A 24,022-nucleotide genomic window follows, 5' to 3' on the forward strand; every position below is an offset into this window, starting at 1 on the left:
GGGCGGGCTTTAGCTCTGCCCTAGCCGTTTTACTGGCTAGGGCAGAGCTAATTCCCGCCCATCAGTGCCGGTGACGTCACCAGGGTTCCTGTCAGCCCCATGGAGAGCCCCGGTACTTCACCGGAACTCCTAAAAATACCTTTGCCCAGCGCAATTTAGTGCAGGGCAAAAGAGAGCATCGGCGTATGAACTGCTCCGATGCTCATGTCAGGGGGGCTGTCGGGGGGAAAATGGAGGGATGTCCGGGTTCAGCTCTAAACCTGGACAACCTCTTTAAGGTGAAAAAAAGCTGTGTCCTTAAGGAGTTAATTAACAAAAACATTTGTCTCTCTTTAGAGCTAATCACTTGCCACTAGGGCCTGCTTCTTAGATTCAAAACTTATTAGACTTTATTGATGATATATGGGTTGGGCCCTAAGTCTAACCCTGTGATCCTGTGGTTTCCTCCCAAAGACGTACTGATAGGATTGTGGGCTCCACTGAGGATAGTGAGTGATGATGATGTCAGTGATGTATACAGTTGCAAGAAAAAGTATGTGAACCCTTTGGAATGATATGGATTTCTGCACAAATTGGTCATAAAATGTGATCTGATCTTCATTTAATGTCTATGCACAGCAGCACTTTGTCATCTGCGGTATAAGTCTATTGTCTGAAGAGAGAGGTGGCCATTTGCCGTTCACCATGTAACCATCACTACTAAGCTTTCCGCAGTCTGGCTGAGTTTTCAATCAACTCTGTATCCTGCTCTATCGGTTTTATCTAAAAAAGACACAACAGCTTTTCCAAGAAGAAATGTCTTGAAGAATTTATTTCAGAGTACACCATTTCCAAAACATACCAGTTGGCATTGAAAAAAACTTTTAGTTTGTTGAAACTAGAGAAAGTTAAAATCATATAGATCAGGGATGCCCAAACTGCGGCCCTACAGGTGTTGCATAACTAAAACTCTCAGTATGCCTGGACAGCCTACAGCTATTAGAGCAAGATGTGAGTTGTAGTTTTGCAACAGCTGGAGAGCTGCAAGTTGAGCATGCCTGATATAGATAAATGATGCAAGTCTAGCCGAAAACTTTTATTTTGCATGCTGTATACAGTATATAATATATTTCATTTGCAAGTGCTGGAATATAAAATGCCAGTAAAAATAGAAGAATTTTTTCCTTTTAGTCCTTCTCGAGGCTGTTAAATGATTTGCAGAATTGCACAGATCACACATCACACGTGTAGCATTATATAAGGGGGCCCTCACATGCAGAAATTTTCTTTGCCTAAAAATTAGTTCAAACCCTGAATTGAGTTGTTTGGCAGGATCTCGATACAATTCAGTTGTATAGAGCTCTTAGCTTACATGTATGAGTGAGGAAGAATAGCCACTCACTTTTTATAAAGTGCTTTCACTTTCAGTCCTTTATTTGCAAAACATTAAAAGCAGTTTCTAGGCTCGCCGGCCTGAGACGCCGAGTTGTAACCTACTCCATCATGTGCATGTCATGTGTTACACATGATGGAGTAGGTTACAACTCAGCGTCTCAGAAACACAGGCCGGCGAGCCTAGAAACTGCTTTTAATGTTTTGCAAAGAAAGGAGTGAAAGTGCAAGCACTTCATAAAAAGTGAGTAGCTATTTTTCCTCACTCATACATGTAAGCTAAGAGCTACTGTATATACATCTGAATTGTATCGAGATTATGGACCGAGAGTCGGAGTGAGACTCAAGGTCAGTTGTTATGCACTAGTGGGAGTAATTTGATACTTTGCGTTGTTTGTCAGGAATCACATGGATTTCTGCAGGCCCCATTCAGGTGAATCGGATGGATTTTCAATTGCAGAAAATTTCAAAGCTATCAATGAATGAACAAAACCGGGTCTGAGATGATCATGTCAGTGTCACAGACATCTCATTGGAGGATTGGATTCAAATTGAAAGTAGCTTGGACTATTCTGTTTTACTGCCCACTGGACCATCGGGTTAGCTACATAAGTAGATTGCTCTAGGCCCATTTATGGGACTTGTTGGGAGAAGAGGCTGTGTAAGCAGGAGATATTGCTGACCATTTTGATGTGATACTACTGTAGTGGTCAAGATGATTCAATAAGTCAACTATAATTTTCATAACAGAAAAATATTTACTAAGACCGAGCATAGGAGGAGAAGAGTGATTCTTACTTTTTCTACGATGTGTCAGTAAAAGTAAAATGTATCAACCTGGAACCCCCTGCTGTATACTTTACAAAGGATTTCCTGGACTACATAGAAGGTAACAAACTATTCGGCTAGTTTCACACTAGTCTGCTGAATCTCTCTGCATTCAGGGCACTGGCCAGAAGCTGCCACATGCCGCAACCCGGCAAATATGCGATTTTTGGTCCATCAGATTTTCAGCATATTTGCCGGGTTGCAGCAGGATTTGCGCCGGTCCCCATTATAGTTAATTGGGGTGACGGGTATCAGGTAACATCCAGCAAAGCCAGATCCAGACATCTCCACCGGAACAGTCTGCTGGAGATGTCTAACACTAGTGTGAAACTAGCCTTAGTGGTGAAAAGCATTATGATGCCTTCAAACATGGCAGAATGCATTTGCCAAAAAATGTGCATCATAAAGAGCTCCCCATGTATTCCTACGTCTACTCAGTGCATCTGTTCCGCTGTATAAAAGATGATGAGGCGCATTCACGAATATGGCTTTTTAGGCCAGTCTTAGTTGACCCTCCTGCGCTGCTGTAGCGTATGGCTAATTAATGACAAGGAATGCGACTCATCATAAATTAGTCACATATATGGCAGCCCGTGTGCATGTTTGGAAAACTAATCCAACCCCTGGCTGGTGTAGTTTTTATTCTACTTTTTCCAGGGGGAAAAGTAGTAAATTTGCCCCCAACATTCTTCCCCGATCTCGCCTATCTGTTGCACTTGGCGTAAAGACAGATGTGTGACAAAATATTGTTGTACAGGCGTTAAAACTCCCTTTGTGACAATTATTATGCCAGATGAGCTTTAATTTATTACCCCCTGATGTGTTGTGGATTTTGTGAAGCCCAGTTTTCCATAGATTTCAATGGAAAATCATAATCTGCACCATAATATGCATGAACCTAAAAATACATACATGAAAATTTCAGTGCAGATTTTTCCACCATGTGTTAGGGGCCGGTAAGGTTGGATTTGCACTCAGCGGTTTTAGTCCGACTGATATTTGCTGGGTTGTGACCAGATCTCCGCCAATCCCCATTATAGTTAATGGGGCCAGCAGGCATTCCGGCAGCGCCTAGCATGTGACTGCTGAGGCCAGTGATTGACTGCAGTGGTCACGTGAACTATGAATGTGATGTCATCAGTACAGGTCCAATGGGGGCCAGAATGGCAGCATACGAAAAGCAGGACATTTTAAAGGTAATGTTTTTGTATTTTATTTTATGCTCCATGCCCTTAGGAAATCAGAGGTTTTTTCGTTTGTGTTTTAATTTTTCTTCCTTGAGCCATAACTTTTTAAATTTTTCTGTTCACAAAGCTGTATGAGGACTTATTTTTTTGTGGGACAAGTTGTACTTTCTAATGCCACAATTTAATATGGCATACAATATAGTGGGAAGCGGGAAAAAAATTCAGCATGGGGTGGAATTGGAAAAAACCCCGCAATTCCTACACCATTTTATGGGTTTTATTCCCACGGCGTTCCCTTTGCTGCAAAAGTGTCCTGTGCCCTTGATTCTCGGGGTCAGTACAATTACAACGATACCACATATGTATAGTTTTTTTTTTTATGTCTAAATAGTTTAAAAATTAATTTCAACTTTTTTTTTTACATCACTATATTCTGACCCCCATAACTTTTTGTAGTTATATCTACTGAGCTGTGTCTTTTGGAGTGTGTGTGACTTTTTGATCACATTTTATTACATTCTTTTGGGTAAGAGAAGCAATGAAAAAATAGCAAATTAGCCATTTTGAACTTTTTTTTTTTCTCGTTACGCCGTATTATATATTTTTATATTTTAATAATTAAAAATCAGACACGGTGATTCCCATGATGTTTATATTTTTTGTCATTTATGTATTTATTTTTTTCATTCTATGGAAAGGGGGGTGATTTAAGCAATATTTTTTAAAATTTTTTATTTATTTTTAAATTTTTTTTATGATTTTGAAGCTCGTATTTGAGTCTACAAATCCATTTTTTTATTCTGAACCCTCATAGGTTTTTTAGACCCATGACTTTTACAGAATTGCAAATTTCTTATGTTGGCCTGCCACCTGCTGGCCAAAAGAAGAATTTCAGCTTCAATACTCTGGGTCTCTTCAGAGACCCAGCGTTTTGAATTACATTTCTGGCATCCTCATTGGCCGCAGAGGATGCCGGTAAGAAAGCCTTGATCACGGCATCTAAAGGCTTTAATGACCGCGATCAGCATTGAAACAGCGGACGCCATGTTTGCATTTCGCTCCAGAGCCGTACATGTACGGAGTTGGTAGCGAATGGGTTAATACATCTTTAATAACCAGATTTATGATGTGTTTTAGAGACTAAATCATTTAAAAAAGTGACTAGAAAAGGCTTGTGGCTTACCATAATGGGCGTGGCTTAAAATGTGGCACAATTCTGGCGCAAAATATTAGTCTAAAGTACGCCAACCAAGAGGAAGAGGAAAATGCTTAGCAAAATGCACCGAATTTATCATACAGCATACGCCAGTATGATACCTTGGGCACATCTTGATTGGTCTAAATGTAAGAACGTCATAATAAATCTCCCCCCATTATGGTTACATGATAAAACGTATCAGCATTTATACTATGGATGTGCGCTTTTGCACCATTGTCATGGTGTCATTTTTGTGGTAGTGGCATTTGAAAACCATGGGAATGAAAAGGCAGAATGTGATCATGACAGAAGAAAAAACGTGGAAACTGAGTAAAGTTCAGAAGTTTCAGATATTGGTTCCAAGCCCAATAACTGGCATGTTACTTGATCCCAGTCTTTCCCCAAACCAAGTCGCATGCAGATGCCCGGGTACTGTCGGTCAGCTTTAACTGCCCATTCAATGGCTTTTTCAATGCTTGGATACTGCAACCTGTTCAAAGAAACAGACACAAGTTAGACAGAAATGCAGGAGAAGCGATACTAGCTCATGTGCACTGACTGCTGCTGGTTCTGTTTGATAACGTTGGACAGAAAGTAGAGGTGAAAGTAAAGGTTAGGAAAATTAAAATGTGAATTGCCTATGGGTTGAAACACATGGAAGAAAAAACTGAGTGCTAATTGCAATTTGTTATAAGGGCGCATTCATATGACCGTATGTTTGGTCCACGTCAGATCCACAATTTTTGTGGACCCATTCCACATCCATATGTCCGTACCGCAGCCCAGCAAAAATAATAGAACATGTCCTATTTTTGTCCGTTTTGCGGACAAGAATAGTTATTTATTACATAGTGCGGGATCTGTGGCAGGAGAAAACATGGGATGCACACAACCGGTATCCATGTTTTGTGGATCTGCGATTTCCTGACCACAAAATGGTCAAGTGAATGCCCCCTAAACCTCAAAGGATAAACAGCAGGTACTTATAATAGGAGAGTTCAATGTTAAAGCTAAACCTATAGGTTTAAGTTTAGACTCATGGGAAACACACCATAAAGGGTTCAGGCAGATGTGACCAAATCTCAGCAACATCCGGTGGCTAATGGGAGCATAGTTTTGTGAGTAATACTGGGGTATTACCTCAAAAATCATGTGGCTGTTGACCACTGTATGTTTGGCTGCACGTTGATGCCACAACATCTGCTGTACCCTAATACAGAATGGAGCAACAATTGCTGCATGTTTTGTATCACTGCACTTCAAAAATATGTGAAATAGAAAAGTTTACTGTTTCAACTTTTTTTTGTAGGCAGTCTATTTCAACAAGGAAAGTACACTTATATGAAGAAATAGCTGTCAAATAGAAGAGGAGGGGAAATCACAAAGCCTCCATATTGTGTATGATAAACAGGCTGCCGATGTACCCTAGAGGCACTTCACATCTGCACTATGGTTTCTGTTCAGAACGGATACATCAGAAGTCAGGCAACTGCAAGTGAGATGTGAGTTTGGCCTCAGTTAATTATGATGCTCCTGGGCTCATGACTATGCAGTAATTATTTTTATTAATACACCCATACATACTCAAAGGAATTAAAGAGGTTTTCCGAGACTTTTATACTGATGACTCATCCTCTGGATAGTAGTAGTAAATTCTCAGAAAACCCCTATTTTTTCACAGCTGTACCTTTTTGGGACGGACTGGTCCAACTTGATCAAGGTTTTAAATTTGACTCCGCTCACTATGTTGCGAGCGCGGATTAACTGCAGCACCAGGAGTGTTGCAATCAGTTTATGAAGTGTATCTATTCCTCTAGCACCTGTAAAAAGACAAAAAAGATAAATATCAGGAAATAAAAAAAGATCGCCTCAGGCAGCACCAAGAAAGGGCAAGAGGGGGGCAGCAGAAGGGCCATGGGCAATGAGCACTTTCATTGTGGCAAAGGGGTTAGGTTAAGAAACTGGCATGGTGGGGCGCCATTTCAGTTTTCGCCTCAGGCAACAGAAAGGCTAGGTGCACCCCTACTCATAACGCAATGATGTACAATATCAGGTTAGGAGACACTTCCACACAGCTGTGGGAAACATTGAAGTTCACATCTAAAAATTAAGGGGGTCATTTATTAAGACCGTCTTTTTAGACACCGGTCTTAATAAGGTCCTGCACTTGTGGTGGTTTGGCGAAGTTATGTAGAGGCACCAGCCTCTGCAAAACTTCTGTGGATCCACTGCCGCATCTAAATCTACTCCCTTGCTGCCGTAGATTTAGACCATTTTCTACACCTAAAACAGGTGTAGAAAATGATGAATGAGACGGTCCTCCCGCCACTCCCCCTTTTTTAGACCTAGCGAGAGCGGGGAAAAGTCGCAGATTGCCCTGCAAATAACCTTTGCGTCGCAATCTGTGCCAGAAATACACCTAATATAGACGTATTTCTGGTTAGTAAATGACCCCCTAAGTCTTGTGATAAAATGAATGAAAACACATACCCCTAGATTTATTAAACTATACAGAATAAACCCTCCTAGATTGATTTCCTAAAGATCAGAGTCTAGAAATACAACCGATGACAATACTGTTATAACCCAACAATCTTGGTTTGCCCCGCCGGTATAACTTAAACATTTCCTCTAGTACTTCCAGTGTGACACTGTGGGTATAATCACAATATCACATACATGAGCCATGGAAATTAGGTTACGAGCCGTCCATGTTTTGGATCGTGTATGTGTAATCCCCGTTTGCCATGCATGTGCTGTGGATGTCCAGCGCTACAGACGGCCTATGTATATGACGTTAGGGTTGAAGCAGGACAGATAGATCACGTGTTGGATGTATCAGCATCAAATCAGAAAGCTCACAGACTGGATTACACAAAAAGAATCCGAAATCAACAGAACACGGGTTTATTAGAAAAGTGGTCAGGATGGTCTTGCATACACTAACAAATAATCATCATTTCATAAATGACGCCATAATGTATATATAGACCGTAAGATTCACCAAGTAATAAAGGCTAGGATTTTCACATTTCACCCAATTCATCGCTCACAGCATGCTTAGGGTGGCATTTTCACTGTAACCTACCCAGAGAAGTGATGCCTTTTTTAACAAGAAGGTTTTCAGTCAAGTAACTGACATTGATATTCAATAGTACACCAAGTTCTTGGTTCAGTAGCCAATATCCCTCCTGGAATGTAAAAATACAACTAGTGAGTTTGCTTTTTTAAAAAGCATCTGCCAGCATGATCAACCTTATTAAGCCAGGAACACTTCTTTGTAGGATTGATCATGCTGATTTAAACAATATCTCATTTATGTCTGTATGATGCACCATTCCAGAAACAACTGAACGTTTAATAATATGCTAATTAGCTAGTTGGAGCATCAAGGTGTCTGCCAGAGCCCTTTGAGCACCAATTTGTGAACACCCCTGCAGCCTTACCCACCCCCCACTTCCCTGGATTGACAGGGCTAGACATCTTGTAGGATCCAGGTGGGGGGAAAGGGGGAGTGACTAAGGCTGTTCACAAGCTGGTGCTCCAAGGGCTCTGGTTGGCCCCTTGGTGCTCCAACTAGCTAATTGGCATATTAATAAAAGCACGGTTTCTCTGGAGTGGTGCATCGTACAGACATAAATAAGATATTGTTTTAATCAACATGTTCAACCCAACTGGGCTGTGTGCCAGGCTTTATAGGGTTGATTAAGCTGACAGATTGTTAACATGATTTTTCATTTTAATATTATCAGGATACATAATGGGAGAGAGAAAATTTTACCTGACTTTGAAGAGACGACAGAGATGGCCAAGAAGGAATCTGCAATGGTCTTTTCTACAAAATACAAATATAGAAAAAAAAATTGTATTATGATATATTTAGTGAAGACCAATAAAATCTCACAAATTTCTCCATAAGACAACCCCTGGACCTAGGTGTAGGACATATGGATATTATAAAGGGGGGTTCCCCACTCGGAACACTCTCCATAATCCAGAGTGGAAAAAATGCTAGTGCCAAATGATAAAAAGGGCTCCAGCCATTCATTAAAATGGTCACAGGTAATACTACATTTCCCTGCAGTAAAACCGGACCAGAGGTGGACTATTTTTTTTTTTTGCGGACCAGTACTGCATACTTACCAACTCTGAATCTGGTAAATTAGGGACAAATACACCCCACTCAAGGAATGCATCAGACCAGATGGGGGGTCAATCATTTATGGGTGGGAATTACATATGCCCCTCCCATTTTGACCCGGGACAGCTTGAATTTGCCGGAACTGTATCTAAAAATTAGGGACAGTCCTTGAAAATTTGTAACTGCTGGCAACTATGGAACTGTTACTTGATTTACTAAAGAAGGGCTGATGGTCCATATATTCAAGCTCTCTAAGGTATGATTCACACTACCTTGGTTGGCCTGGGAAACACGGTCCTTGTGTTGGCCGCATCTAAAGGACCGACCGTGGCTCCCCGAACTGACTGCATCATAGTGTTTTATGATACAGTCACTTTATGTGTGATTATGGATCTATTGTACAGATGACATATGAACTATCATAAATCACTATAATGCAGTCAGTTTGGGTCGGGAGAGCCATGGTCGGCCTAGGAAATGCAGCTGACACATGGACAGCAAACACCAGACACCCTCGCTGATCAGTTGCCTTCTCTGCTCTGTTTACTGTACTTGCTTGCCGCAGCAATTGCAAGTGGTGAGCAGGTGTAATTACAAGTATGGCGTGCCCATTCAGTTCTATGGGACGGAACTGTCCCACAGAACTATATCTAACATAGTAACATAGTACATAAGGCCGAAAAAAGACATTTGTCCATCCAGTTCGGCCTGTTATCCTGCAAGTTGATCCAGAGAAAGGCAAAAAAGCCTGTGAGGTAGAAGCCAATTTTCTCCACTTTAGGGGAATAAAAAATTCCTTCCCGACTCCAATCATGCAATCAGAATAACTCCCTGGATCATCGACCCCTCTCTAGTAGCTATAGCCTGTAATATTATTACACTTTAGAAATACATCCAGGCCCCTCTTGATTTCCTTTATTGCACTCACCATCACCACCTCCTCAGGCAGAGAGTTCCATAGTCTCACTGCTCTTACCGTAAAGAATCCTCTTCGATGATTGTGTACAAACCTTCTTTCCTCCAGACGCAGAGGATGTCCCCTTGTCACAGTCCTGGGGATAAATAGCTGATGGGATAGATCTCTGTACTGACCCCTGATATATTTATACATAGTAATTAGATCTCCCCTCAGTCGTCTTTTTTCTAAAGTGAATAACCCTAATGTTGATAATCTTTCAGGGTACTGTAGTTGCCCCATTCCAGTTATTACTTTAGTTGCCCTCCTCTGAACCCTCTCCAGCCCTGCTATGTCTGCCTTGTTTACAGGAGCCCAGGCCTGTACACAGTACTCCATGTGTGGTCTGACTAGCGATTTGTAAAGTGGTAGGACTATGTTCTTATCACGGGAATCTATGGCCCTTCTGATGCAACCCATTATCTTATTGGCCTTGGCAGCACCTGCCTGACACTGGTTTTTGCTGCTTAGTTTGTTGTTTATTAAAATTCCTAGATCCTTTTCCATGTCAGTGTTACCGAGTGTTTTACCATTTAGTATGTACGGGTGACTTGCATTTTTCCTTCCCATGTGCATAACTTTAGATTTGTCAGTGTTAAACCTCATCTGCCACTTATCTGCCCAAGCCTCCAGTCTATCCAGATCCCTCTGTAGCAGTATACTGTCCTCATCAGTGTAAATTACTTTACACAGTTTAGTGTCATCTGCGAAAATTGACACTTTACTATGCAAGCCTTCTACAAGATCATTAATAAATATATTGAAGAGAATAGGGCCCAATACTGACCCCTGAGGTACTCCACTAGTGACAGTGACCCAATCTGAGTGTGTACCGTTAATAACCACCCTCTGTTTTCTATCACTGAGCCAGTTACTTACCCACATACAGACGTTTTCTCCCAGTCCGAGCATTCTCATTTTATATACTAACCTTTTATGTGGTACAGTGTCAAATGCTTTGGAGAAGTCCAGATATACGACATCCATTGATTCGCCGCTGTCAAGTCTATATCTGAACTATCATTTGTACCACTTTCTGTCTTAAAGTAATAATAAATATATCATAACATCACCGGATACCCTTCACCCGGTCAACCTCTCCACTTTTCAAAAGTCACAAATTATAGCACAAATACGGTGTATTCCATAATTTGCAACTTTACGACAACAAAGTGGCACAAAATGCATTATATATTTAAAAAAGTATCATAATTTGTTATTATATCCAAAATAAAAGTACAATTGAAGTTTCCGTTTATGTTAGATAAAGATGAGCTGTTCCTTAAAGGGGTTGTTTCACTCCAACAAATGGCATTTATCATGTAGGGAAAGTTACTACAAGGCACTTACTAATGTATGATGATTGTCCATATTACCTCCTTTGCTAGCTGGATTCATTTTTCCATCACATTATACACTGCTCATATCCAAGGGTTGCTACCACCCTGCAATAGGAAAAAGTGCCAGCTAATGCGAATCCCTGCAGTCCCAGCCACCAGAGAGGCTGATGCTTTTTCCTATAGTGTACAAGCATGGCCACCGCTGCTGGATTGCAGGATGGTCAAAACCCCTGGAAACGAGTAGTGTATAATGTGATGGAAAAATAAATGAAGCCAGCAAAGGAGACAATATGGTCAATCACAATACATCAGTAAGTGCCTTGTATTAACTTTATCTACATGATAAATGCCATTTGCTGAAATGAGAAAACCCCTTTAGGGGAATTTCTTATGCCTCATTCACACGTCAGTGTTTGGTCAGTGATTGTGAGCCAAAACCAGGTGCTGCTCTAAACACAGAACAGGTGCAGATCTTTCCCTTAGGCCTCTTTCAGACGGGGCGTCCCGGATTTGCTCCGGATGCATCCCATGTCTGTGGAGGCTCCAATCCTGGTTTTGGGTCACAATCACTGATGGAAATCACTGACTAAAACACTGACGTGTGAATGAGGCTTTACTCAGGCTGACCTGGCACATCTATTGATTAAATGGAAACCTTCCCCCACTGATAGCAGCTGACGAGTCAGACCCATGGAGATCAGCTTGTCGTTGAGATGGCTTCTTTTTTTAAAACATTCTGCTACAACTAGACATTACACTCCAAAACAAGTGGTGGATGAAGTTAGCGCTGTACAGTGGTATGTACCCTGCAGTGTGACAAAGAAGCAGCCAGCACCTGAAGCATCCAAGTGCATTTATATTTTTGAGGATACATAATGGTGGAGCGAAAAAAAAAACCTACCTGTCGAAGAGGTGCCTTGAACAATGGTGCCTAGAAAATACAAATAATTAGAATTGATGTGGTGATGATGATGTCTGTAAAGCACTGGAGAATATGTTGGCACTATATAAAATAAGGCTAATTATTATAAATATGAGATCAAACATTTTATTGTTAAAACTTAGTTGATTAAAGGCTCTCAAGTGGTAAAAGCACAATTATATATCTGATTTGTAGAACAAATTAGAGGAATGGTCAGAAATCTGGCAACTAAAATTTAATGTTGATAAGTGCAAGATAATGTACCTGGGGCGTAAAAACCCAAGAGCAGAATATAAAATCAGTGATACAGTCCTAACCTCAGTATCTGAGGAAAGGGATTTAGGGGTCATTATTTCAGAAGACTTAAAGGTAGGCAGACAATGTCATAGAGCAGCAGGAAATGCCAGCAGAATGCTTGGATGTATAGGGAGAGGTATAAGCAGTAGAAAGAGGGAGGCGCTCATGCCGCTCTACAGAGCACTAGTGAGACCTCATCTGGAGTATTGTGCGCAGTACTGGAGACCATATCTCCAGAAGGATACTGATACTTTGGAGAGAGTTCAGAGAAGAGCTACTAAACTGGTACATGGATTGCAGGATAAAACTTACCAGGAAAGGTTAAAGGACCTTAACATGTATAGCTTGGAAGAAAGACGAGACAGAGGGGATATGATAGAAACTTTTAAATACATAAAGGGAATCAACAAGGTAAAAGAGGAGAGAATATTTACAAGAAGAAAAACTGCTACAAGAGGACATAGTTTTAAATTAGAGGGGCAAAGGTTTACAAGTAATATCAGGAAGTATTACTTTACTGAGAGAGTAGTGGATGCCTGGAATAGCCTTCCTGCAGAAGTGGTAGCTGCAAATACAGTGAAGGAGTTTAAGCATGCATGGGATAGGCATAAGGCCATCCTTCATATAAGATAGGGTCAGGGGCTATTCATAGTACTCAGTATATTGGGCAGACTAGATGGGCCAAATGGTTCTTATCTGCCGACACATTCTATGTTTCTAACAAAAAGGAAAAGTAGAAGATATTATTTAGGCTACTTTAGGGCCCCATCTGCCATGAGGGGAGATGAGGTAATTACGCCACCTGAGACACGGCGCAACCGGTCATGGTGATGTCATCACTACTGCCTGCGCCAGGACGCAGCAACTCTGGCCGCAGGCGCCCGACGAGGCCTTGAACTGCATGGCAGATGGCAGTGGCAAAAAAAGTCAGGTGAATACCCAATTTATTTATTTTTTTATGTTCATGTCAACACTACTGTGGAAAATGGTGGGGGGTGCTACAGCACTACAGGGGGCACTACAGGGGGTATTATAATACAGGCAGCACAGCATGTGGGTCATCATAACGTTATGGGGCCTTACAGGGAGGCTTTATAAATACTGGGGCTATTAGAGGGGGCATTATAAATACCAAGAGCACTACTTAGATGTTATATAAATACTGTGGCTACAACTACATACCCGTACATACTAAATGGTAAAACACTCGGTAAGGCCTCTTTCACACTTGCGTTGTTGGGATCCGGCATGCACTTCCGTTGCCGGAGGTGCCTGCCGGATCCGGAAAAACGCAAGTGTACTGAAAGCATTTGAAGACGGAGCCGTCTTCCAAATGCTTTCAGTGTTACTATGGCACCCAGGACGCTATTAAAGTCCTGGTTGCCATAGTAGGAGCGGGGAGCGGGGGAGCGGTATACTTACAGCCCGTGCGGCTCCCGGGGCGCTCCAGAATGACGTCAGAGCGCCCCATGCGCATGGATGACGTGATCCATGCGATCACGTGATCCATGCGCTTGGGGCGCCCTGACGTCACTCTGGAGCGCCCGGGGAGCCGCACGGACGGTAAGTATGCTGCTCCCCCGCTCCCCGCTACACTTTACCATGGCTGTCAGGACTTTAGCGTCCCGGCAGCCATGGTAACCACTCTGAAAAAGCTAAATGTCGGCTCCGGCAATGCGCCGAAACGACGTTTAGCTTAAGGCCGGATCCGGATCAATGCCTTCCAATGGGCATTAATTCCGGATCCGAGCCTTGCGGCAAGTGTTCCGGATTTTTGGCCGGAGCAAAAAGCGCAGCATGCTGCGGTATTTTCTCCGGCCAACAAACGTTCCGTACCGGAACTGAAGACATCCTGATGCATCCTGAACGGATTTCTCTCCATTCAGAATGCATTGGGATAATCCTGATCAGGATTCTTCCGGCATAGAGCCCCGACGACGGAACTCTATGCCGGAAGACAATAACGCAGGTGTGAAAGAGCCCTAACACTGACATGGAAAAGGATCTAGGAATTTTAATAAACAGCAAACTAAGCTGCAAAAAACAGTGTCAGGCAGCTGCTGCCAAGGCCAATAAGATAATGGGTTGGATCAGAAGGGGCATAGATGCCCGTGATAAGAACATAGTCCTACCACTTTACAAATCGCTAGTCAGACCACACATGGAGTACTGTGTACAGTTCTGGGCTCCTGTAAACAAGGCAGAGATAGCAGAGCTGGAGAGGGTCCAGAGGAGGGCAACTAAAGTAATAACTGGAATGGGGCAACTACAGTACCCTGAAAGATTATCAAAATTAGGGTTATTCACTTTAGAAAAAAGACGACTGAGGGGAGATCTCATTACTATGTATAAATATATCAGGGGTCAGTACAGAGATCTATCCCATCATCTATTTATCCCCAGGACTATGACTGTGACAAGGGGACATCCTCTGCGTCTAGAGGAAAGAAGGTTTGTACACAAACATAGAAGAGGATTCTTTACGGTAAGAGCAGTGAGACTATGGAACTCTCTGCCTGAGGAGGTGGTGATGGTGAGTACAATAAAGGAATTCAAGAGGGGCCTGGATGTATTTCTGGAGCGTAATAATATTACAGGCTATAGCTACTAGAGAGGGGTCGTTGATCCAGGGAGTTATTCTGATTGCCTGATTGGAGTCGGGAAGGAATTTTTTATTCCCCTAAAGTGAGGAAAATTGGCTCCTACCTCACAGGTTTTTTTTTTGCCTTTCTCTGGATCAACTTGTAGGATAACAGGCCGAACTGGATGGACAAATGTCTTTTTTTGGCCTTATATACTATGTTACTATGTTACAACAAGGGACAATTTAACTAATGCGGACACTAGGGGGCCTTACTTCTATGGTGGGCTCTATAGGGATGCCTTACAGAGGGGTCTTGTTGATGCTGGAAGCAATATAGCAGGGTCTTATTTCTACTAGGGGCACTGCAGGACATTATTTCTACTGGGGGTACTGTTGGAGCATTATAATTGGTCAGATAATCTGTTGGTGTAATACAGGCCTTAAATAGGTATCTAGCCATCCTTTTACATGGGGGTCCATAAAGTTGCTGACAGATTCTTTGTGTACCAAGGCAAATTAGATCACACGATCCATCAAAAGGAGTGCAGATGCCAATAAAATCTACCACACACAGGACACTGCACAGTTTTGGTATAAAGGTGTGATAAAGGCGCAACCCAAGAAGGATAGGTTGTATAGTTTACATAAAAAAAAAAAATACACTGTAAGGCCTCATGCACACGACCGTTGTTTTATTCCGTGTCCGTTGTGCCGTTTTTCGTGATTTTCTGCGGACCCATTGACTTTCAATGGGTCCGTTGAAAACTCGGCTAATGCACCGTTTGCCATCCGCGTCCGTGATCCGTGGTTCCAGTCCATCAAAAAAATATAACCTGTCCTATTATTTTCGCGGAAAACGGTTCGCTGACCCATTCAAGTCAATGGGACCGCTAAAAAAACACGGAGGCACACAAGATTGTCATCCGCGTCCGTGTCCGGACAAACCTGTCTTAGACTTTTTTTTACTTTCCTTTATGTCTGGTGGTCCTCCAAAAATAAAGGAAGACACACGGAAACAAAAACGGAAACGGATCACGGAACAACGGAACCCCATTTTGCGGAACGGAACACAACAACGGTCGTGTGCATGAGGCCTTAGGGACATTTATTAAATAAAATGAGCAGATGAAATATACATACCAGAGGGGGTGACGATGGTGCCATACGCATTCCTAGCTTTACACGCTTCCATCTGACATAGTCTGATGAACCAATCTGCGTTGCTGAACCAGACAATGACCCAAATGAGCTCGGAACTTGGGGACCCCCAAATGAGGATTGAAATTGGGGTTGCACTGAACCAAACTGTAAGGAACTTGATCCAGCTTCCTGTAACCAAGACATGCCGCCCATCACCTAGACAAAAATTATAACTAGGGATGAGAGAATTTTTCTCATAATACATGCATTTTGTATAGAATTTAGTTTAGTTTAGGGTACTTTCACACTAGCGTTTTTCTTTTCCGGCATAAAGTTCCGTCACAGGGGCTCTATACCGGAAAAGAACTGATCAGGTATATCCCCATGCATTCTGAATGGAGAGTAATCCGTTCAGGATGCATCAGTATGTCTTCAGCTCAGTCATTTTGACGGATCAGGCAAAAGATAAAACCGCAGCATGCTACGGTTTTATCTCCGGCGAAAAAACTGAAGACTTGCCGGAATGCCGGATCCGGCATTTTTCCCCATAGGGAAGTATTAGTGCCGGATCCGGTATTCAAAATACCGGAATGCCGGATCCGTCCTTCCGGTCTGCGCATGCGCAGATTGGTAAAAATGTGAAAAAATATACAAGACGGATCTGTCCACATGACAAGCGGAGAGACGGATCCGTTCTTGCAATGCATTTGTGAGACGGATTCGCATCCGGATGCGTCTCACAAATGCTTTCAGTCACACCAAGATCGCCGGATCACACTGCCGCAAGTGTGAAAATAGCCTTAGTCAGAAAAGTGTATACAAAACAAGAGCATTGAAAGAACTTACACGGACTGTCCAGAATACTGAGATTTGTTTTTAAGGGGGGGGGGGGCAAAATTAGGGTTAAAGGGGTTATGCCAAAATTGAAAATTAAAAATGCAAATCAGACACCATATAATGCATGCCAATTCCTTTCTAACAAAGCTAGAACCAGCCTTATGCCTCACATGGGTCCAGAAATCTCCACATTCACTGCTCCCATTCCTCTGCTAGATTATCTTCAGCCTGGCAGCTGAGGGGGCGTGTCCTTTCTGCGGCAGCTGAGGGGGCGTGTCCTTTCTGCGGCAGCTCTTGCCCTGTAACTGCCACAGCTTCCAACAGAACATATGGCTGGTGGCAGTTGAAGATTTAAACTGAGCATGTGCGACCAGCTCAGTGAGATGAACAAAAACTAAGGACAGAAACAAACAGCAGGTGGTGCTATACAGATACATTTGATTAACCCCTCTAGGACTCAGCCCTATTTCACCTTAAGGACCAGGCCATTCTTTGCAAATCTGACCAGTGTCACTTTAAGTGGTGATAACTTTAAAACGCTTTGACTTATCCAGGCCATTCTGAGATAGTTTTTTCATCACATATTGTACTTCATGACACTGGTAAAATGGAGTAAAAAAAAAAAATATATCATTTTTATTTATAAACAAATACCAAATTTACCAAACATTTGCAAAAAATTGCAAATTTCCAAGTTTTCAATTTCTCTACTTCTATAATACATAGTAATACCTCCAAAAATAGTTGTTACTTTACATTCCCCATATGTCTACTTCATGTTTGGATCATTTTGGGAATTATATTTTATATTTTGGGGATGTTACAAGGCTTAGAAGTTTAGAAGCAAATCTTGAAATTTTCAAAAACCCAATTTTTAGGGACCAGTTCAGGTCTGAAGTCACTTTGTGAAGCTTACATAATAGAAACCACCCAGAAATGACCCCATTCTAGAAACTACACCCCTCAAGCTATTCAAAACTGATTTTCCAAACGTCGTTAATCCTTTAGGTGTTCCACAAGAGTTAATGGCAAATGGAGATAAAATTTCTGAATTTTTTGGCAAATTTTCCATTTTAATCAATTTTTTCCAGTAACAAAGCAAGGGTTAACAGCCAAACAAAATGCTATATTTATTGCGCTGATTCTGTAGTTTGCAGAAACACCCCATATGTGGCCATAAACTACTGTACGGGCACACAGTAGGGTGTAGAGGGAAAGGTGCGCCATGTGGTTTTTGGAAGGCAGATTTTGCTTGACTGGTTTATTTACACCATGTCCCATTTGAAGCCCCCTTGATGCACCCCTAGAGTAGAAACTCCATAAAAGTGACCCCATTTTGGAAACTACCGGATAAGGTGGCAGTTTTGTTGGGACTATTTTTAGGGTATGTGGCGAAACCAACCTCGCCACTGGGTTTTGGAGGGGCCTGGCTGCTAGCCTCTTGCCCCAGGATTATGGGCCTTCTCATAAGCCAGGCCTCATTTGTTCACAAAGGACTTGGACTAACTTGAACTCTCACCCCCACGAATTAGACCAGGGTTCAAGTTAGTCCATTACATTTGGTAATGGTATTTTGTGGATTGCGTCTCAGACAATGTTCATTGTGTTAGTTAATTGCGTCTCAGACAATGCGTGTGTTAGTTAATTGCGTCTCAGACAAATGCTCACTGTATTTTGTTTATTGCGTTACAGATAGAGGGAAGGGGATTTTGTGTACAATTGCTGGGAAGGTTGAATACTGTAGGTACATGTGATTGGCTGTTTTTACAAAACCCTGTGGGTGGTAACATTGTTGGGAGATGTGTATAAAATGCTTGTGTGTTAAAATAAAGGGAGTTCCTGTTTTATACCTTCATGAAGTCTGGGCTCATGTTTGGGGGATGGAATAACTACACTCTTGGGGATTGCTGGGAGAGAAGCCCCTGGATGAGTGGGTGACAGAACTGGAGAGCCTGGTATGGAAGGAGCGTTGGCTAGACAACGCCTACCAGGCACTCTGGTGGGAGGTGATTCGGCACTCCCCCTGGATGGCTGAGCTGGACAGACCCGAGGGTGGGGATTATGATGGCCCTGGCCTGTTGTTTGAGGCCTTCGCAGAACCGGAGTTTGGAGATGCTGGAGAGTCCCGGTTCTGGGATATCTTTGACCACAGGGAGGCTATGCATGATTGGGCTACAGCGAGAGACGTGAGACAAGACCTGGCATCTCTAGTGTCAAAGGAGTGGGATCTGGAGCAGGATTACCAATACCTCTTCAGCTCAATTCGGCCCCAATATACACTGCCAGAGAGCTGGGTGGCAGTCCCAGACCTACAACCCTACAGCTGGGAAGACCCGACTGAAGTATCCCCTGCTTCAATACCAGCTACAGAGGTAGGAGACCTCAGACTGGTCCTGGGGGGAAACCCATATGGCAGGTGGAGATGGGACCGAGATCTCTCCACCGACTCTACAGGGATGCGGGGCAGTCTTACCAGATCCCCAACGGCAGTCGGAGTTTCAGGGAGTAGGGACAGTTGGTCCTGCTCCCCAGCGGCAGTATGTTTTGCAGGGAGAGGAGAGCATCGTCTCCATTCCCCAGCGGCAGTGCACCTTGCAGGGAGAGGAGACAACCGGTCTCTCTCCCCAACCACAGGGGGACAGCACCCCTAACTCCAATGGTGCAGATGGGACCGCAGTCTCTGCACCAGACCTACCGGGATTCTGGCCGGCCGGTACAGAGTCCCCACCAACCCCGCAGGAATGCCAGGAGGAGGAGGTAAGCGATCCCTCCTCTCCACAGCTGATCCGCGACAAGGTCCTGGGGGTAGGATTCCTTGACCCCATCCCAGCGGAAGAGCTGGCATCTGGGCAGAGCGCAGTCGGCCTCTGCCCTACCCTATCCTCGTGTCCAGAGGCTGACTCCCCAGTGGCTACCCCAGCGGAAGAGCTGGCATCTGGGCGGAGCGCAGTCGGCCTCTGCCCACCAAGTACCTACAGCTCCAAGGTAGAGAACCACAAGGAAGCAAGGAGTCGCAGATGCCCACTCAACAGCTGGGGACATACAGAACAGAGCCAGGCCCCAAAATTCAACAGATCCAGTATTGGGTTGGGGGTGGACTGCCAGACTAACTCAGGTACTGACCGTGAGGTCAGGTATCTGGTTAGTCTTCCCTGGGAGGGGGAGATGTGTGGCGAAACCAACCTCACCACTGGGTTTTGGAGGGGCCTGGCTGCTAGCCTCTTGCCCCAGGATTATGGGCCCTCTCATCAGCCAGGCCTCATTTGTTCACAAAGGACTTGGACTAACTTGAACTCTCACCCCCACGAATTAGACCAGGGTTCAAGTTAGTCCATTACGTTTGGTAATGGTATTTTGTGGATTGCGTCTCAGACAATGTTCATTGTGCTAGTTAATTGCGTCTCAGACAATGCGTATGTTAGTTAATTGCGTCTCAGACAAATGCTCATTGTATTTTGTTTATTGCGTTACAGATAGAGGGAAGGGGATTTTGTGTACAATTGCTGGGAAGGTTGAATACTGTAGGTACATGTGATTGGCTGTTTTTACAAAACCCTGTGGGTGGTAACATTGTTGGGAGATGTGTATAAAATGCTTGTGTGTTAAAATAAAGGGAGTTCCTGTTTTATACCTTCATGAAGTCTTGGCTCATGTTTGGGGGATGGAATAACTACACTCTTGGGGATTGCTATATCACAATACTCCCCTGAGTATAAGCTCTTGTAAGAGCTTGCTCCTGGTTCCTGTCTCTGGATTTAGGAGAGGTTCACCCACTGGAGCCTTGTCGTAGGTCCAGGTTGGGTAGGAGACAGCGAGACCTCCACCAAGCTTCGGCGGTTCGTGGGGTCTGCAGTGCTGACGGTGTCAAGTGGAGTGCTTGGAGTCCTCTGGAAGCACTAGGAGCATCTATCGACGGAGGTACCTGGTCGGGGTGCTAGGCGTTCCGTTACAGGGTACATATGATTTTTTGGTTTATCTATATTACATTTTTGTGAGGCAAGGTTACCAGAAATATAAATTCTGAAATGTCATCTCCATTTGCCAATAACTCATGTGGAACACCTAAAGGGTTAACGACGTTTGTAAAATCAGTTTTGAATACCTTGAGGGGTGTAGTTTCTTAGATGGGGTCGCTTTTATGGAGTTTTTACTCTAGGGTTGCATCAGGGGGGCTTCAAATGGGACAAAAAAAAAAGGCCATCAAAATCTGCCTTCCAGAAACCATACGGCGTTCCTTTCCTTCTGCACCCTGCCGTTTGGTTATACAGCAGTTTTCGACCACATATGGGGTGTTTCTGTAAACTGCAGTATGAGGGTAATAAATATTAAGTTTTGTTTGGCTGTTAACCCTTGCTTTGTTATTTGAAAAAAACGCATTAACATGGAAAATTTGCCCAAAAATTGCTTTTTTGGCACCGTTTTTATTTTTATTTTTTTACCGTGTTCATCCTGAGGGGTTAGGGGGGTATTTGTATAGAGAAGATTCTTACGGATGCGGCAATACCTAATATGTCTACTTTTTATTTATTTATTTATGTTTTACACTATATTATCTTTTTATAAAGAAAAAAAAAACATTTTAAGTATCTCCATAGTCCAAGTCATTTTTTTAAATTTTTTTTTAGCCGATTATCTTATGTAGAGGCTTATTTTATGCGGGATGAGAGGACAGTTTTATTGGCGCTATTTTGGGGGGCATATGACTTTTTGATCGCTTGCTATTACAATTTTTGTGATGTAAGGTGACAAAAAAAAATACCTTTTTTTGCACCGTTTTTTTTTTTTTACCGTGTTCATCTGAGGGGTTAGGTGGGGGGGATTTTTTATAGAGCAGATTCTTACGGACGCGGCGATACCTAATATGTCTACTTTTTATTTATTTATGTTTTACTAAATAATATTTTTGAAAAATTTTTGTTTTTGTTTTAGTGTCTCAAGTCTGAGAATCGTTAATTTCTAATGATAATTTGTTTTCCCTTAGTCCTAACAGCAGCACAGATGGGGTTAACTGCCCCCTGTGGACTGGTAGGACCGGCGGAATTTTTAATGAGCCCAAGAACCAATAATAAAGTTCCCACTCCCTCAAAAGGAGGGAACTACCCCCCAGCAACCGTGTTTTTAGCAACCATACGTACTTAGGGTGGGAAATTTGTGTGCTGCTGTTAGGACTAAGGGAAAACAAATTATCGTTAGAAATTAACGATTCCCTTACGTCCTACCAGCAGCACAGATGGGGAGATAACAAGAAGAACCCCTAGGGAGGGCCTTCCTGCCTGGCAGAATCAAGGATAGTCTGCTCAAAGGCCGAAAACTCCGCAAACTTAGCACCGACTCTGTAGTGCGAGATAAAAGGTTGATTCGGAGCTCCAGGAAGCCGACTTGCAGATTAACTCTAAGGGAAGCTGATATCTTTCTGCCACTGAGGTTGAAACGGCCCTAGTAGAATGGGCGTTAACGAACTCTGGAGGGTCCAGAGATTGAGACAGAAAGGACTCCCTAATGGCTTCTCTGATCCAGCGACTAATGGAAACCTTAGACGCTTTGCGGCCTTTAGATTTACCGGCAAACAGGATGAAGAGATTCTCATCAATCCTGAACTCCTTGGACCTATCCACATCGGTCTGGAGGCAAATGTCCAGAGGATGTCTGACAGGAACATCGGAGGAGGCGGAAGAGAATAAAACTGGTAAAGAAATTACCTGATTAACATTCTGAAAAGATAACACCTTAGGTCTGAAGTAGGGTAAGAATTTTAGGAGGACCCGGTCCTGCAAAAAGGTGATATATGGATGCAGAGCCGAGAAGGCTTGTAACTCCGAAACCCTCTTAGCTGAAGTCACAGCTAGCAGAAAGACAGTTTTTAAGGTGACAAACTTGAACCCGACCTCCTCCAATGGCTCAAAGGGGGGAGATGCTAACCCATTGAGCACTACTGAAAGATCCCACTGAGGAATGGGTCTCAGTATTGTAGGCTTCAATCTCTCGGCTCCTTTAAGGAAGCGTTTGATGAGCGGATCCCGAGAATATGGCTTGTTTAAACAGGCCGAGATGGCAAAAACCTGCACCTTCAAAGTGGCCGGAGCAAGGCCCTTGTCTAGTCCATCCTGAAGGAACTGTAATATGGCGGAAAGCGGCGGATCTGCAGACGCCACCTGGTTGGAATCACACCAAGAGGTGAAGATTCTCATCACTCTGGAGTAGGCCTTCTTAGTGGATTCCGCTCTTGAATGTGATAACGTTCTCAGGACCGCCTCGGAGAGCCCTTCTACTCTGGGAAGGGACTGATCAACCTTCAGGTTGAATCTGTGCAGAGATGTGTGTCCCACGACACCAGGGTCTGCTCCGGGGGGAGTCTCCAATATTGTCCCCGACTCATCTGAATGAACTGGGTAAACCAGGATCTCTTGGGCCAGAACGGAATGATGGCTATTACCGAGGCCTGATCCTGACGGATCTTCATCAATACCCTCGGTATCATGGAAAAGGGAGGGAAGATGTAAGCCAGCCTGAACCTCCACGGTATTGACAGAGCATCTATCGCCAGGGGGTTGTCCTCCCTGTATAGAGAGCAGAACCTCTGAACCTTGGCGTTAAACCTGGTTGCCATGAGATCCACCTCCGGTAATCCCCATCTTAGGACTATCTACTTGAAGATCTCCGGATGCAGAAACCACTCCATGGTCGGTAATCCGCAACTTAAACGATCTGCAATCATGTTGAGGGACCCCCGGATGTGGGTGGCAGATAGATGGGATAGGTTCAACTCTGCCCACCGTAGAATTACCCCGATCTCTGAAAGAAGGGGTAGGGATCTCGTACCTCCCTGTTTGTTTATGTAAAGAACTGCAGTCATATTGTCTGACTGTACTTTCAGCGCTTTGCCCCGGATCTGAGGGGCGAAGTGAAGGAGGGCTAGCTGGATAGCTCGCATCTCTCTGAGATTGGAGGAGAGACGCTGCTCCATGAGAGACCAAGTTCTCCGAACTGTGGAACCGTCTAGATGAGCGCCCCAGCCTACTAGGGACGCGTCTGTAGTCAATATGAGCCAAGATGGTTGGGTCATAGACTTCCCTGCAGGGAGATGGAACCACCATCTCAGGGAATTTCGAGTTTGGGAGGATAGAGAGTATAGGGAATCTAGCCCCGTAGGGCTGCCGTCCCACCTGTTCAAAACTTCTGTTTGAAGAGGGCGGAGGTGCCATAATGCCCAAGGGACTGCATC

General features: G+C 43.5%; 1 protein-coding gene across 1 annotated transcript in view; it reads right to left on the reverse strand.

Moving 5' to 3' along the window:
- Positions 1–4,069: 4,069 nt before the first annotated feature.
- Positions 4,070–24,022, reverse strand: part of PARP4 (poly(ADP-ribose) polymerase family member 4) — a 336,611-nt gene continuing 316,658 nt past the window's right edge. Inside the window, exons 43-47 of the mRNA XM_040422464.1 lie at positions 15,985–16,179; positions 8,366–8,419; positions 7,673–7,775; positions 6,272–6,404; positions 4,070–5,074 (exon numbers count right to left, since the gene is read on the reverse strand). Of these exons, the coding sequence (XP_040278398.1) occupies positions 4,885–5,074; positions 6,272–6,404; positions 7,673–7,775; positions 8,366–8,419; positions 15,985–16,179 (675 nt within the window). The 3' untranslated portion in view covers positions 4,070–4,884. The remainder of the gene's footprint in view (positions 5,075–6,271; positions 6,405–7,672; positions 7,776–8,365; positions 8,420–15,984; positions 16,180–24,022) is intronic.

This window comes from Bufo bufo, chromosome 3, assembly GCF_905171765.1.
Source record: "Bufo bufo chromosome 3, aBufBuf1.1, whole genome shotgun sequence".
Classification (NCBI taxonomy): Eukaryota; Metazoa; Chordata; class Amphibia; order Anura; family Bufonidae; genus Bufo; species Bufo bufo.